This window comes from Hoplias malabaricus, chromosome 1 (assembly GCF_029633855.1).
Source record: "Hoplias malabaricus isolate fHopMal1 chromosome 1, fHopMal1.hap1, whole genome shotgun sequence".
NCBI classification, from domain to species: Eukaryota; Metazoa; Chordata; class Actinopteri; order Characiformes; family Erythrinidae; genus Hoplias; species Hoplias malabaricus.
Window position 1 is genome coordinate 45,325,178 of NC_089800.1, and position 14,067 is coordinate 45,339,244.

At 37.7% G+C, this 14,067-nt stretch overlaps 1 protein-coding gene across 1 annotated transcript; it reads right to left on the reverse strand.

The window, feature by feature from the left end:
• Positions 1-4,132: 4,132 nt before the first annotated feature.
• Positions 4,133-8,881, reverse strand: mmp20b (matrix metallopeptidase 20b (enamelysin)). Its single transcript, XM_066686576.1, has 10 exons — positions 8,741-8,881; positions 8,062-8,300; positions 6,833-6,981; positions 6,442-6,567; positions 5,549-5,707; positions 5,229-5,397; positions 4,900-5,033; positions 4,641-4,797; positions 4,449-4,552; positions 4,133-4,233 (listed from the first exon to the last, which is right to left on the reverse strand). The coding sequence occupies exons 1-10, from the start codon at positions 8,879-8,881 to the stop codon at positions 4,133-4,135; spliced, it is 1,479 nt and encodes a 492-aa protein (XP_066542673.1).
• Positions 8,882-14,067: the final 5,186 nt, after the last annotated feature.

Below are 14,067 nucleotides of genomic sequence, written 5' to 3' on the forward strand. Positions count from 1 at the left end.
GATAGATCATGTCTGCCAGGGAAGCTGAAATTGAGGAGTCTGCAGTTTGGCTTACTGCCTCGTATTAGGTGGCTGTTTACAGTTTATGATCACAGAAGTAGAGAGGATGGAAAGGGTTATGAACAAGGCCATGAGGAAGTGGCTAGGGGTGCCATAGTGTTCAAGCAGCGTAGCATGGTATGAGGGAGAGGTACTGAAGCTAGAGGAATTTAAAGGTGAGTCATGAGATGATTTAGTGGTTGAAGCAGCAGCGCCAGTCACAAAAGAAGGAAGGACGTGAAACACACGATTGGCAGTGCAGGAGCTCATTAGAGCTAAGGGATGTGATTGGCCTTGGGTCAGGTGATACATGGAAATCTTTTAGTAAGGCCTCATCACCAGAGAGAAGGCAAATGATGACTAGATTTATGTGCGATCAGGAAGAGGAGGCACGGTGCGCAACAGCAGCGTCACAGGCAAAACAAGGCCAATGGCTTTGCTGGGAGAATTTAAAGAAGCGGAAGATCACTTGGCAAGAACTGTGGGCAATGGAGGCAAATTGTAATAAGTTTTTCTTAGAGCAACTTATGACATCCTTCCAACTCCACAAAATATTGGACAGTGGGTAGGTGAAAGACCCTTGTTGTATATTATGTACAGGGATTGGCACACTGAAGCATATTCTATCAGCTTGTAAGGTTAGTTTGTCGCGGAGGAGGTATACATGGAGACATAATCAAGTGCTAAGTGTTTTAGCAGGTTTGTTGGACAGCAAACGCTTAGAGGTAAATGCATTGCAGAGTGATAGTAGTAACAAAGTGATTAGGTTTGCGTGTGAGGGGGATGCACAGGCTACAAATCTTGATAGATGGGGTGAAGCACAAGATTGGAAATTACTGGTGGACGTAGGTTAACAGTTGTATTTGAGGATGCAGTTAATGAAGCATTTGAATGGAAGAAGCTGAAGTATGCGGACTTGGCGGCTGAGATAAGGGAACGCGGGTGGCAGGCATATGTAAGACCAGTGCTGTTAGGGGATTTGTAGCCAAGTCTACCACATCCCTGCTTGTGCAGTTCGGCATTAAGGGCCAGAAACTGAGGGCAGCTGTGACGGAGTTACCAGAAACAGCTGAAAGGTCTAGTCAGTTGTTATGGATAAGGAGAACACTAAGTTGGGGAAATGCACTGTAGAGGTGCTGTTGTGATGGTTGGTAATGTACTACGCAAAGATCACACTGAATTGGTGGCACTGAGTATGCATTAACGGTGCCTGTGGGGTTAGGTACAGCCTTAGTCACCATGGAGGCCAGTGTGGATTTACTTTGTTGATGGTTAAGGGTAAGGAATGACTGTAAAGCAGGCTTGGAGGAGGGTGGGTCTGGGATGTCAGATTTCACTGTTGAGCCTTTTGGAGGTGCTGTGGGCTTAATTCAGCAAAACCCTGAGGAGGGGAGGTCCCTACCTGATGACCCCTGTGAAGAGCTAGTGATGTAGTGGGTGGTTTGTGTACACATGTGATGGGCTCAATGATTAACTGTAGATGTTAAGGTTAGGTAGTTGCTGATCGGATTATGAAAGGCCACAGCAACCTTAGGGTGTAGCAGTAGGATTGGAACAATTTACATCTTATCTTGTGTATGATTATTATTTTGGTCAGTGTAGAGAAAATATGCCAAGATGTTTACAAGTTAGTTATTCCCTGAGTTTTGCTTATGATATTTATTTGTGTTATGAACCAAAAAGACAAATTCATTTTAAATAATAATTTTCCAATACCTATTAATAGCTTCCCTTGTCAAAAAAGAAAGTATTCTTAATTTATGTTGCTTTGGAACCACTACTGAATCAGTACTAATATATAATTATATTATATTAAGTTTCACTTAATGTTATTTTTGTGTGTTAATGTGTGTTATTTTTGTCACTCTTCTAGTACAACTGAAATATGATTCTCTGAGCTGCCTGCCTGCACTGAATAGGGCTGTTACGGTTAAAGAATTTCCTGTGCAGTGTTTTAATAGGGTTCAAACCTGCAAAATGCGATATTACCTCCTCAAATTACTTAATTCATCCTGATTCTAGTGCTACACTCAATTGTCATATGGAACCAGCCTGAACTGTTCCTTCTGAGGTTCATGAGGTTGCTGGAGGAGGCATTTGGGCTTCAATAGCTGGATTATAGGTAGCCAGATGAGATCTCAAATTTCTGATTTTGCTGCTTCACAACGACTTTTGGTACAGATTTTGCATATTGCCTCGTCTGAAATGCCAGGCTCTCCCTTTTCATTTGGTTGAAAGCTGAAATGCTCCCAAACTATCAAAGTTGCATTTGGTTTTGTGACTAGGTTTGCTGCCATTGTGTCCATTTTATAAAACGAAGATTGACACTCAGCTGTTCAGATGCCAACATTTGAGAAACATTACACTCCTAACCTTTTAACGATTTTTTAAACAAATTTATTTAACATTCATTATTACACATGAAAGGGAAAACTTGCATACACTGTGTTGGTGACAGTTATTGCCATTCCTTGTGGTTTGCTGGCCAGTAGAGCAGTATTATCGCATTGCAGTTAATGTGACAGCCCTACTCTAAAACACATTAAAATGAGCTTAAATTATAAACTAATACAATTATTACTGTACTAATTAAATGATTACCTAATAAAAATAATGCATTAGCACAAAATTATACAAATATGTACTATAACTAATTACAATACTCATAAATTATAAGAATTTGATTCATACAACACTAAGCATATAAATATATTTAAAGTTTACTTACTGACTAGTACACTCAGTTTAAGTGTAACATAAAATTTAAATTACTTGTTAGTAATGATGTAGTACAAATTAGTGATGCCAGTATAGTTCAAGTACACTTTATGTAAACTCTCTTTTTACACAAAGGTTAAAATTAAGCACACTATATATATTTTAATAGCAGCATACAAGAGTAGATTGTCAGGTATTTTTATGCTCAGTAACTTGTGTTCTTGTAGTTGTCACTTAAATGCTATCCTCTGCCATTGACACTGATTCATACCACTGCTGTTCAGTATCACTGCTTTTTGTCTGACTACTAAAAGTTAACTTTTAGTAAATGTTCAGCCCAAAGGAATGTTTACTCAACTTTATTACTTCAAATACATCATGTGGAGAGAACAGTCAATTGAAAATCAGAAAATCAGGGCAAAGTGGAAGGTCAATGGATTAGAGGAAAGCCTGCCACACAGGGGACAGACAGAGTCACACCAGCACGAGCCCAGCAGCTTCCACCAGTTGGCAGGCACTTTTTAAGACAATTATTCAGCAAGTCATCATGAGTGAACAAGGATTTGGCAGCACCCAATAACAATATTTGTTACTGAGCTTTTAGGAATGTTCTATAACAAAGGCCAGTGTTTTAACTGGCTGCTCTGTATTATGTCTAATTTAAAAACCAGTTCATGTTGAAATACTTCTAACACTGCAACACTGTTTTGTGTGTTGGTTTGACTTGTGTGAATGCTATGGTTAGAAAATGGTTAGAAAGTCTTATTTATATAAGAAAATAAAAAAAAACAGAATGAGTTTCGCAGTGGGAAATCAAACCAAACAGAAGTGATTAAAAAAAGCCAATAAACTACATCATGAGAGGAAACTAGAAGCTGATGTATAGCACAGGTTGGTGATTTAGCTGGTAGCTAACTGCTGAGTTGAAACAGGTGTGTTTGAGCAGAAAAGTCACCACACTGTTAAAGAACCAGGGCCAGAGCCTTACATAAATATATAATGTATAGTTTGGGGGGATATGGCTATATTCTTGCTTTTAATTATGCTTATCATGCACAAAAACAATAAAACCAAATATTCTTGGACTTGATTATAATGTCAATATGACCTCTGTGAAGTTCTCATTTATTACCACACTTCACTACTATTATGGTAATAATTTGTAACCAAGAGGCACAATACACTACAAACTCATTCCAGCACACATGTATTTATGAAAACAGAGTTGTTTAAGACTGAAATTCATAGTATAGTTTCTTTAAGTGCCCATATTCTACTTAAACCTTATACAAACACATATGAGATCCTTTAAAAAATGAGACAGTAGTTAGAATAAGTATAATGTGATGTGACAAAATGTTTTCAAAAACTTCCATCAACACCCAAGCCAGGAATTTGCCTTTTTAACTTCAATAACCTTTTTCAGTTCAGTGTCATATTTGTACACTTCTGGCCCCAGAAAGAAATGGAGAAAACCTGAGAACACAAGAGAAAACATGCAAGAAAAGCATGTAACAAATATTAGTGCATATAATCATGTTTAAAAATTTTGACTCAATGCTTTTAACAATAACAGCATGGTTTCAGGTTAATAATTGAAAACTACTGTAAAAACAAAGGTACAGTTTAAAAATTAAATGCTGCAATTTATATACTAGAAACATCTATAAATGCACTTGCTGCACACTCACCATTTCTATGCATAGCTGCACTTATGGGCGTCTTAATGCCTGGGAAATCATCTGAGATATTGCGTGGGTAAGAGTCCTCCATGACCTTTTGATTTTCATTGTATCTGAGGTAAAACCAGTTCAGAATGAATATGATAGGACACATTAATACGTGTGAATATGACATATGATAATGCACAGCCCCTGGGTTACCTCCAGTAAACGTGCTGAGTGAAGAATAGGGTGTAGGGTGTTTTGTAAATATGAACTGCAGCGTCTATGAGCTTCACCCTGGCTGGAAACCCAAGGCTGCTGATGTTTTTATGTCGGCCTTTCCCCTGAGACCCTTTCACTGTCCAGTAGTTGGAGCCTGTAATTGACAACATCAGGCAGAGAAGCTGAGCATGACTGTTATTCCATAGTAGTAATAGACTAAAATAGAATTTAGATTAGGTTCATTCAGTGTCTTTACCACTAAACAGGAAAGCTGTTGAACGCTGTGGAACCCAGTACGCAGCATCAATCCTAGAATCAATGTTTGGCATAAAGTTGGTGATGGGGCCCTCCTTTATATCACTTTTGTTATTGTGCTTGATCCATAAATACCTTGATGAATAAAGAATGAAACTCTGTAAAAATCATTATACATTTTTTTAACATAAACTGAAACTTTATAATATATAATCATAATTTTACTACTACTAATTTTTACTATAATATCACAGATGTGAATTGTCATTTGACATTCCACAATTTAAAATCCTACAAATTAGACCATCTAAAAGCATATATGTCTCTTACCTGCCTTTGAAAAAAAGAATAGCCTCGCCTAACGTAGTAACAGAATCAAATGTCTGGTCAGGATTGCATTTATCCTTTAATCCCATAGGGAAATATGAACCAGTGTACCATGGAATGAATGAATAGCTCCAGCCCAGCCTTGGGTAAAAAGGATTTGGCATAGTTGATCCTGAGGAAGTTGCTGAAAAATATATGATTTTACTTTTATCTTCAAAGGGCAAATATTAACTCATTTTAATGTCATGATGAAAACAACTTTTGTCTGATGATCTTACATAAAAAATAAGAATGCTTAATAGTGACAAAATAAATTAGAGTACCATAGAGTGCGTTGATATTGATAATATCTTCACTGGAAAGCAGGTTTTGAGTTCTTTGCCGTTGGTAAGTGGGGTACATGAGGGACTGTGGGTTTTGAGAATGCCTCAAACCCAAAGCATGTCCAAACTCATGTGCTGCAACAGAATACAGACTAAACCCTGCGGTAGGGAAAAAAAGGGTTGTTAAGTGAAACACAGACACTGTCATAATTATACATCACTTTTTCTAATATATTCATAATAATTTGATGTTTAATTGTGGCTGCAGGTAGGAAGAGAGTGGTGTGGGCCCTGTGCGAAGCTCTAATGGATTGGCATAGGATATTTTACATCTTATCCTGTGTATGATTATAAATAAAGTAAATATAATAACTCATGCAATGAGATTCATTGTGACTACCTGTTCTCCAAAAAGTACTTGTGTTGTTTTATATATGTTTTATTAATATTTTATCCATTATCCTCCCAAAAAATGTTTGATGATTTTTGAATTGTGATGTATTTCTGGGTGTTCTCCCCGTGTCCACATGGTTCTCCTCCAGGTTCTCCGGTTCACTCACATGTTCCAAAAACACACATTAGTAGGTAAACTGGCTATTCAAAAGTGTCCATAGGTGTGAGTGTGTGAGTGAATCTGTGAGTGTGGTGATGCCCTGTGAATGTGAATGCTGCCCCCTCCAGGGTGTGTTCCTGCATTGTGCAGGGTGTTATTCCGGGTAGGCTCTGGACCCACTGCAACCCTGAACTGGATAAGCAGTTACAGACAGTATATGCTACTTCTTCTGGGCTAATGAGGAGGAGAGTCCACATGTTATAAGCACACAGTCCAAAGGCCAGCATCTGTGGTTTGTAAAACCTTTCATTCATTTGTTTTAGTACACAATTAAACCTACCATTAGAACCTGCTGTCCAAAATTCATCATCATCAAAATGAACATCTCCTCCAATGCCCTCTCCAGGATCATATGCATGTGCCAGTGTGCCTCGGGGTCCATCAAAAGGGAAGGAGTCACCATGGTCTAAGTTATAGTGAAGGAAGGCAAACAAAAAGAAAAACATTGCTCAGTAAAAATCACTGTACAGCTCATATTTACCACTAATCTCCGTGAATCCAGATAGACCTAATATTCATGTTTGTCATCAGTGCTTTTAAAGGAATCCAGTTTGTTTCTCCTGTTCATTCTTTTTACACAAGTTTAGGATGATGTTATTCATAGTCCTTAATTAATTAATTAATTAATTAATTAGAGGACTGTAGGCCTGTCTGATCTTGGATTTACTTACCCTTTGTGGCAAACTCCACCATGATATCTGCGTCCTGAGAATTGGACCTGAAGAACTTCAGTGGACTGGCCCTCGCCCATACATCCAGAGCTGAAGCAATCAAGGCGTCTACTGTACTTGTAGGTAAGTCACTGGTATATGTCCCAACTCTGAAATGTTAATGAAAATCACACTGAACACACTGAAAGAGGTCAGGGAGAAGTCCAAGTGAACCTGGAAATGTCCGGTAAACACATTACTTAAGTCTACAAAATGGCTAATATATTTAAAAAAAAACACTACTCCCATTCCCCAACTTTTGTGGTAAACTGGGCAATTTATATATTGAGTCATGCTTATGTAAGTTTACACAACAAAAACAATATTGACACAGTGTACAGATTTTCAACACATTTTCAACATCCCAATTGTGTTCTACACTAATACGGGAAGGTATTAACTTAATACTTACCTTAAAATCATGGGTTTGGCATATTAGTAGACAAAATATTTATGTAGCCTGTGATAAAAGTCTTACTATGCCATATACATCATTGCATGCTGCCACTGTTATTATGCTGTAATAAACAAGTCCCCCCTTTCAGTTTTACATTGCATCGTGGGTGCAAATGTATCAACACAATACTCAAACGGAGCAGTTCTAAGCATGCATGGATATTTAACTACACTCAACTTTGACACATAACGTTATTATATACTACATAATCACAAGCTGGTATTAGTTTTAAGTACACAATAGATACACACCCACATTGAATCAAAATCTACAGACAGAAAAATGACATGCAAAAACGTGTGAAAACTATGTCAGATGCTCACACAAACAAAGTGACATTCTTAAGAAACACGTCCAACAGTAAACAACAGTAAACAGTCGGCAAGGAAGGCGTTCAGTTAACCCTACTGTAAATGCAGTGAAAAGAGGCCATTTTAGGTTAATTTCTCATTGATTTTAGGCCTCAGGAGTTTCTCAACAATATGCAAATGAGAAATGAGCCGCCACGGGCGTCAGCCAATCAGATGATTCGTTAAATTAAATAGGACACGGCTCCCACTAGGACAAGAGCCAACAGGATCAATAAGTTCCATTTTGATTTCAGTTTGTCTTTAAAATACGCAGTAAAACCCATCTTAATTAAGTACAGAGGATGAACAAGGTACATTTAAATGACAATTGGTCCAGAGCGGTGTTTGGACAACTACAGTTGTCGAGGTAATGTTCCACATACCTGTAAGAGATTTCCGTCTTTCTCCACCTGTTTCCTTGGTTGTGAACGTAATCCTTAACGTCAGGGACACCACACCTGGGGGTCTTCATTACAGCCAGTGTTTCAGGGTCCAAGCTGCCGGTCTGATTGAGCTTGAAAAAACTCTGCATGTCCTTCAATTTGGAGGAGAAAAAGGAGCGACTCCTTTTCATACGACCACTCGAATCAGTCCGAGAACTGTAGAAGCGCTGCAGATATTTCTGGGAGAGGAGGCGAATTTAGAGGCCAAATAATTAGCTAATAAGTAATTGCAGTTCTTTTTCAGATTTAGGTGAAGATAAAATTCTAATTCACGGGTATTATTGTAAAGAGCATAACATATTTTTACATATCCATGTAGCAGCATAATCAAAGTTGCATCAGTGTAGTAAGCTGAATATATTTATGATGCAGGATAATTGTTTCTCTTTGAATCTTTTTTGTTGTATTGTAATTATGTTTTATGTAAGCTTTAACTAAAAAAAAACACGTTTGGAATTCTTTAAAATTTTGAAGGTGAAATAAAATTTAATGCACACATCTTGCATCATGAATTATAACACTGCATTAACCATCAGTCTAATGTATTAATTCTTTAGCAACCTATACAATAGTATCAGTAGGTGGTAAAGTAACAAAGAACAAGAGCTGGACCACTTACAGCGGCAAGAATCAGGTCATTACGGGTTTTTCCATCCTGAAACTCTGACACATCATCTCCCTCAAGCCATAACAGAGGTGCGGCAATACATGGCAAAGCAAGCAAAGTGCAGGCACAAGCTAAGACAAACCAAATCCTCATCTTCAGGCTCTAAGACATCAAGGCACAGAAACCAGTCAGCCACAGAATACTTAGTCTGGAAGATCTAGGTAGCTGGGAATGCCTTTTAACATGTTGTTATGACTCAGTCAGTGCCAAACCTGGGAAAAGCTTCAGGTCTTGGGAGGAGTTCGCAAAGGTCACTGAAGGAAAGAACAATACTTTGGAGATGTGTATCAGATTATACACATCAAGGGCATGTTCCTTAGCAATTAATGCACACACTGCAATAGTAAACCTTATTTGGCTTCCAGTTTCCCCTCAAGAATAACCTCATCTATTCTTACAATTTTGTCATGTACTTTGTCATGGCACATGCTCCTTTTGTGTTTCTAGCTACAAGATTATATTCATAATTTATGGCCATTCCCAGAGCTTCTTATTTTTAATATCATGTTACAGACAAAAATGAATGCAGGGTTAGGTGTCTTGCCTAAGGACGATTGTTGCATATAGCATGGTGTGCTTACTTGGAAAAGGAACTGAACCCAAACTACCACTACCCACCATACCGTCTCATCATATATTATTACATTTCTTCAGTTTCTTTAGGCACACATTTGTAGTCATGTTGCTAACATTACCATATGAAAGGGAACAATGGAATCCATTTATATTTCATAAGAACTGCTCTACTGGCAGAAAATAACCAGACAATTGAACAATTTTATTACAGCATTTTAAACAACAAATACGTAAGGCAGGAATACACCCAGGACAGGATGCTAGTCCATTGCAGGGCATCACACGCTCTCTCAGTCACTCAAACATTCACACAGTCAGTTGACCTACCAAATAAATAAATACATTTAGACTGGTTTCTAAATGACGTTAGAACTCTGAGAAACATTTAGTACATGCATGAAGAAATGTATGCTTCCATGTATGCCAGACCCTCTGCCAGTGTAGCTTTAAGCGAAGTAAAAATACAACTTGTGTAATTATATATGGTCTGTTCTTTGCCTCAGAGAGACGACAAGGGTCATTAATTTACCTTCAAGCATCACTTGTTTAAACATATATCAAGCAAATTTGAAACTTGTAGAACATTCAGAGTCTGGAGATATCTATCAGCCATTAAAATTCTCCCTGAACTTCAACACAGCTGGATTGAACCACAAGTGATTATATTGTGGAAAATGCATTGCCAGTGTAACATCCTGATAAAGTCTTATTATTCTTACATGTTGTGTTCAGCACACTGCAGTTTCACAGTTTAAGGTCAGTGATCCATAATTGGTGCCGTGTTTATTTTTCTGCTCCCATTGCAAAACACACCTTACATGCAGTCCTTATGGGTGTAGAAAACACACCCTCTAAAACTTGCATAAGAGGACACAGATTACCACTGTGGTTCAAGGACTTATTTGTTCGGAAATGGCAATGTTGTCAGCAGTGCATAAACACTGTCTAAGTACTTCATGCATGGTGTTGAATGTGTTTCAGTGAGGCATCACTTGGATTCTGTTCTCTCCAGGGGATAGGGACAGCCCTTTTCTTTTAAAATGAACCTGAAATTTAAATGATTAAATAAGTCTCTTATTGATCTGATCTTATTAATCAACAACAATATTGTGTGTGTATATATAAAGAGGCTTTCAATGACTCAAAGACATTGATTACAATATGTATTAACATGTAAAATACAAAACATAAAAATCACCTATGACAACATATAACACAATACAAGAGCAAGGGAACAAAAACAGTGCATTGCAGAGGTATGAAGCAAGTCTAGGGAAGGCCATCACCAAGACTTCTCAAGTTGGAAGAGGGAAAGGCAAGTAGTCCTGCTGAAGAAGGTGTGAGGGCATGCTTGTGTGTGTAAATTTGAAGAAGGCCAGGCAGATTGGAAACAGCTACAATATCAATAGCTTTTTAAATGAGGAGGATTTGAAAGGATTATTTTCAAACATCTCAGCTAAGCATATTATTTAAATGGAAAAATAAAAAATGTTTATGAGCTTACCTCAGCATCATCCAGGTTCTGTCACCATGCACCTTTGATATTAACTTATTGCTGTTAAACAATGATGTCATGTTTCACCTGCTCCTCCTACCACTCCACCTATCATAAAATGAAAACACTCAGAAAGTGCAGAGACCCTCACTGAAATGATGTCTCCATCAGATGCATCTCTTAAATAATGTTAGTATCCAGTAATTTGCATCTTTAAACTAATATTTTTGGGACACTAATCATTAATATTTTTTTTCAATTTACAGAAGATGGAGATAATTCTATGCATAAATATCTATGATAAAACATTAGTATATGAATTAGACACAATAATTAATGTGAATTTGTTACCTGGGGCAGCATAGTGGTGCAACAAACAGTGTCACTGTCACAATGCTCCAGGGTCATGGGGCTGTGGGTTTGAGCCCCACCTCGGCTGGCTGACTGTGAGGAGTTTGATGTGTTCTCCCTGTGTCTGCATAGTTTTCCTCCAGCTACTCTGTTTTTCTCCCACAGTCCAAAAACAAATGTTGGTAGATGGATTGGCCATGAATATTGTCCATAGGTGTGAGTGTGGTGTGATGGACTGGTAACCCATCCAGAGAGTATTCCTTCCTTGCGTTCAGTGATTCCATGTTGGCTCCAGACCCACTTTGATCCTTAACTAGATCAGTTACACACAATGTATTTGGTCTCTCTATTTTTTTCCTGTATTGAGTGGAGAACTGTCTTTTCATTAACATTAACTTTTCTTTTTGGCTTATCTGAACTGTCAGCTTGTATTCAATGTAAGTAAATGTAAAGCAATTTTCCTCCAAGTTCTGGACTTATTGTTTATGATTAGTGCTGGTGTTTCAAATTTTGTTAGAGTTACTGGAGTGTTGTCTTGCTCAAGGATATAATGGTAGTGAGACAATAATCGAGATCCAACTCATCACCTCCTCACCTGTTCTTTTGACTCAACATACTATATATTTTATCCACTTAGTCATAGAACTTACTTCATAATAAGCAGTAAAATTAATAATTCATTCATAAGCCTGGAGTTTAAGAGGTAATTGCACTGGTAGGTTTCTGGATTCTGACACCACACAGACATTTAAACGAGATTAGCATTGCATACATTTGTTACAACAGGAATCATATTTCATAACCTAATACTTTACACAATGAATATCCAAGCATTGCAAAATCAAAATACAATACAAAATCATCACAAATGTATTTAAAAGTAGAAACAGTTTATTAACTGATAAAATAAAAACCCAAACAAATACATGCTGATAGTTTCTGATTCTAGGTCATCACCCTTAATCTCATAAGGCCATAATAAAAGATGCTACACCTTGAATGAAACACAAACATTCCTATTGCATGAAACACATTTAAAATCTAACACAATTCTATGCATGTTTTATTGCTTAAACATGTCACACTTGGAATTTACAAGTGATTCGTGCTGATCAAATTATTAGTTTTTGCATACACAGATTAGACCATAACGTTAAAGCCATCTCCTTTTATTTACCATCATATTTCATATTCCATATTATCAGTTCCACTTACCATTTACAGTGAGAGCCTGACCCTTTAAGAACATGGTGAAATATGGCTAACACTGTATACAGAGCAATAGATTGAATACAATATGTACAACTGAACACGTTGAATAATATATGTACAAATTATCGAGACACCACTTAATATTAAGGAAAGTGCACACACAACTTGTATAATCTCTAGGGAAAGTCAATACAGTAAGAAGCTTTAGAACATCCAATGGGCTATGGAGTAGTGGGGCTCTTTGGTTTTGTGAACAAGTATCTCACTAATCCTCATAGCAATTTTAATATTTAGTGTAAAGGCTGCTCAGAAGAGTAAAGGCTGTTACTGCATCAAAGTGGTATTACAGGGAACCACTCATTCACTTTGTCTGTAACCGCTTATTTAGTTCAGGGTTGTGGTGGGTCCAGAGCCTACCCGGAATCAGTGGGTGCAAGGTGGGGATACACACTAGAGGGGGTGCCAGCCCTTTGCAGGGCAACACACACACACCTATGGACACTTTTGAGCAGTCAATCCACCTACCAATGTGTGTTTGTAGACTGTTGTAGGAACCTGAACTACCTGAAGAAAACCCACATGGACACAGGGAGAACCCACTGAACTCCTCACAGTCAGTCACCTGGAGCGGGGCTCGAACCCACAACCCCAAGTCCCTGGAGCTGTGTGTCAGTGACACTACCTGCTGCACCACTGTGCCATCCTCCTATTAAAACTGTTTTTAAATAAAAGAAATAAAAATGTCATGTATTATGTGTGAACAAGGTAACATTTTTAAAATGTATTGCAGTAAACTGCCAATTCAATGAGAATGATTACCTCAGAAGAATTCATACTCAAGTGCTTTTTGAGTAAAAAAAAATAAGGTAGCCAATCAAAATAGGGCTCATTGATTCATGTCTGACTTAAGAGGCACATTGACGGAACTGTCAGTTTCATTCCAAGTAAAAAATGCTATAGAAAAATAAGACATTTAACCATGGCTGTGTTTGGTTCATAAAAGCATGTGAACTATAAATCTGGACTTAATGAAAGACATACAAATTGTGAGAAATATGTATACATTACAAAATGAGCAGGAGTCTGCAAACCTTTAGACATATACCTAGTGTCTATGCATTCCTACATTACCTATTAAATATTTTAAGTCCCGCATTTGCTGCCATCTCCTGGTAAGTTCTGTTCTGTCTTTAAAATGAATTCGATTTCATATTCTTCACCAGCAATGGCCCTCAGATAGTCCTTTTAATCCAACTACTGGTGCTCAGGTATCTACAGCTATTTTATATATATATATATATATATATATATATATATATATATATATATATATATATATATATATGTGGGAGGTTTCATGGCTAAATTGAACCAGCCTGGTGGCCAATCTTCATTAATTGCACATTGCACCAGTAAGACCATGTGCATCCAATGGTACAAACATTGCATCCTGAAGGTGGTGCCGTGTATCAGGACGACAATGCACCAATACACACAGCAAGACTGGTGAAAGATTGGTTTGATGAACATGAAAGTGAAGTTGAAGACCTCCCATGGCCTGCACAGTCACCAGATCTAAATATTATTGAGCCACTTTGGGGTGTTCTGGAGGAGCGAGTCAGGAAACGTTTTCCTCCACCAGCAT

Coding starts and splice junctions, on each gene's coding strand:
- mmp20b (XM_066686576.1), bottom strand. CDS start 8,881: ATGAGGATTTGGTTTGTCTTAGCTTGTGCCTGCACTTTGCTTGCTTTG. Junction 6,568..6,832: donor GGTGGAGTTTGCCACAAAGG/GTAAGTAAATCC, acceptor ACTATAACTTAG/ACCATGGTGACTCCTTCCCT. Junction 4,553..4,640: donor ACTCAGCACGTTTACTGGAG/GTAACCCAGGGG, acceptor GTTTTACCTCAG/ATACAATGAAAATCAAAAGG.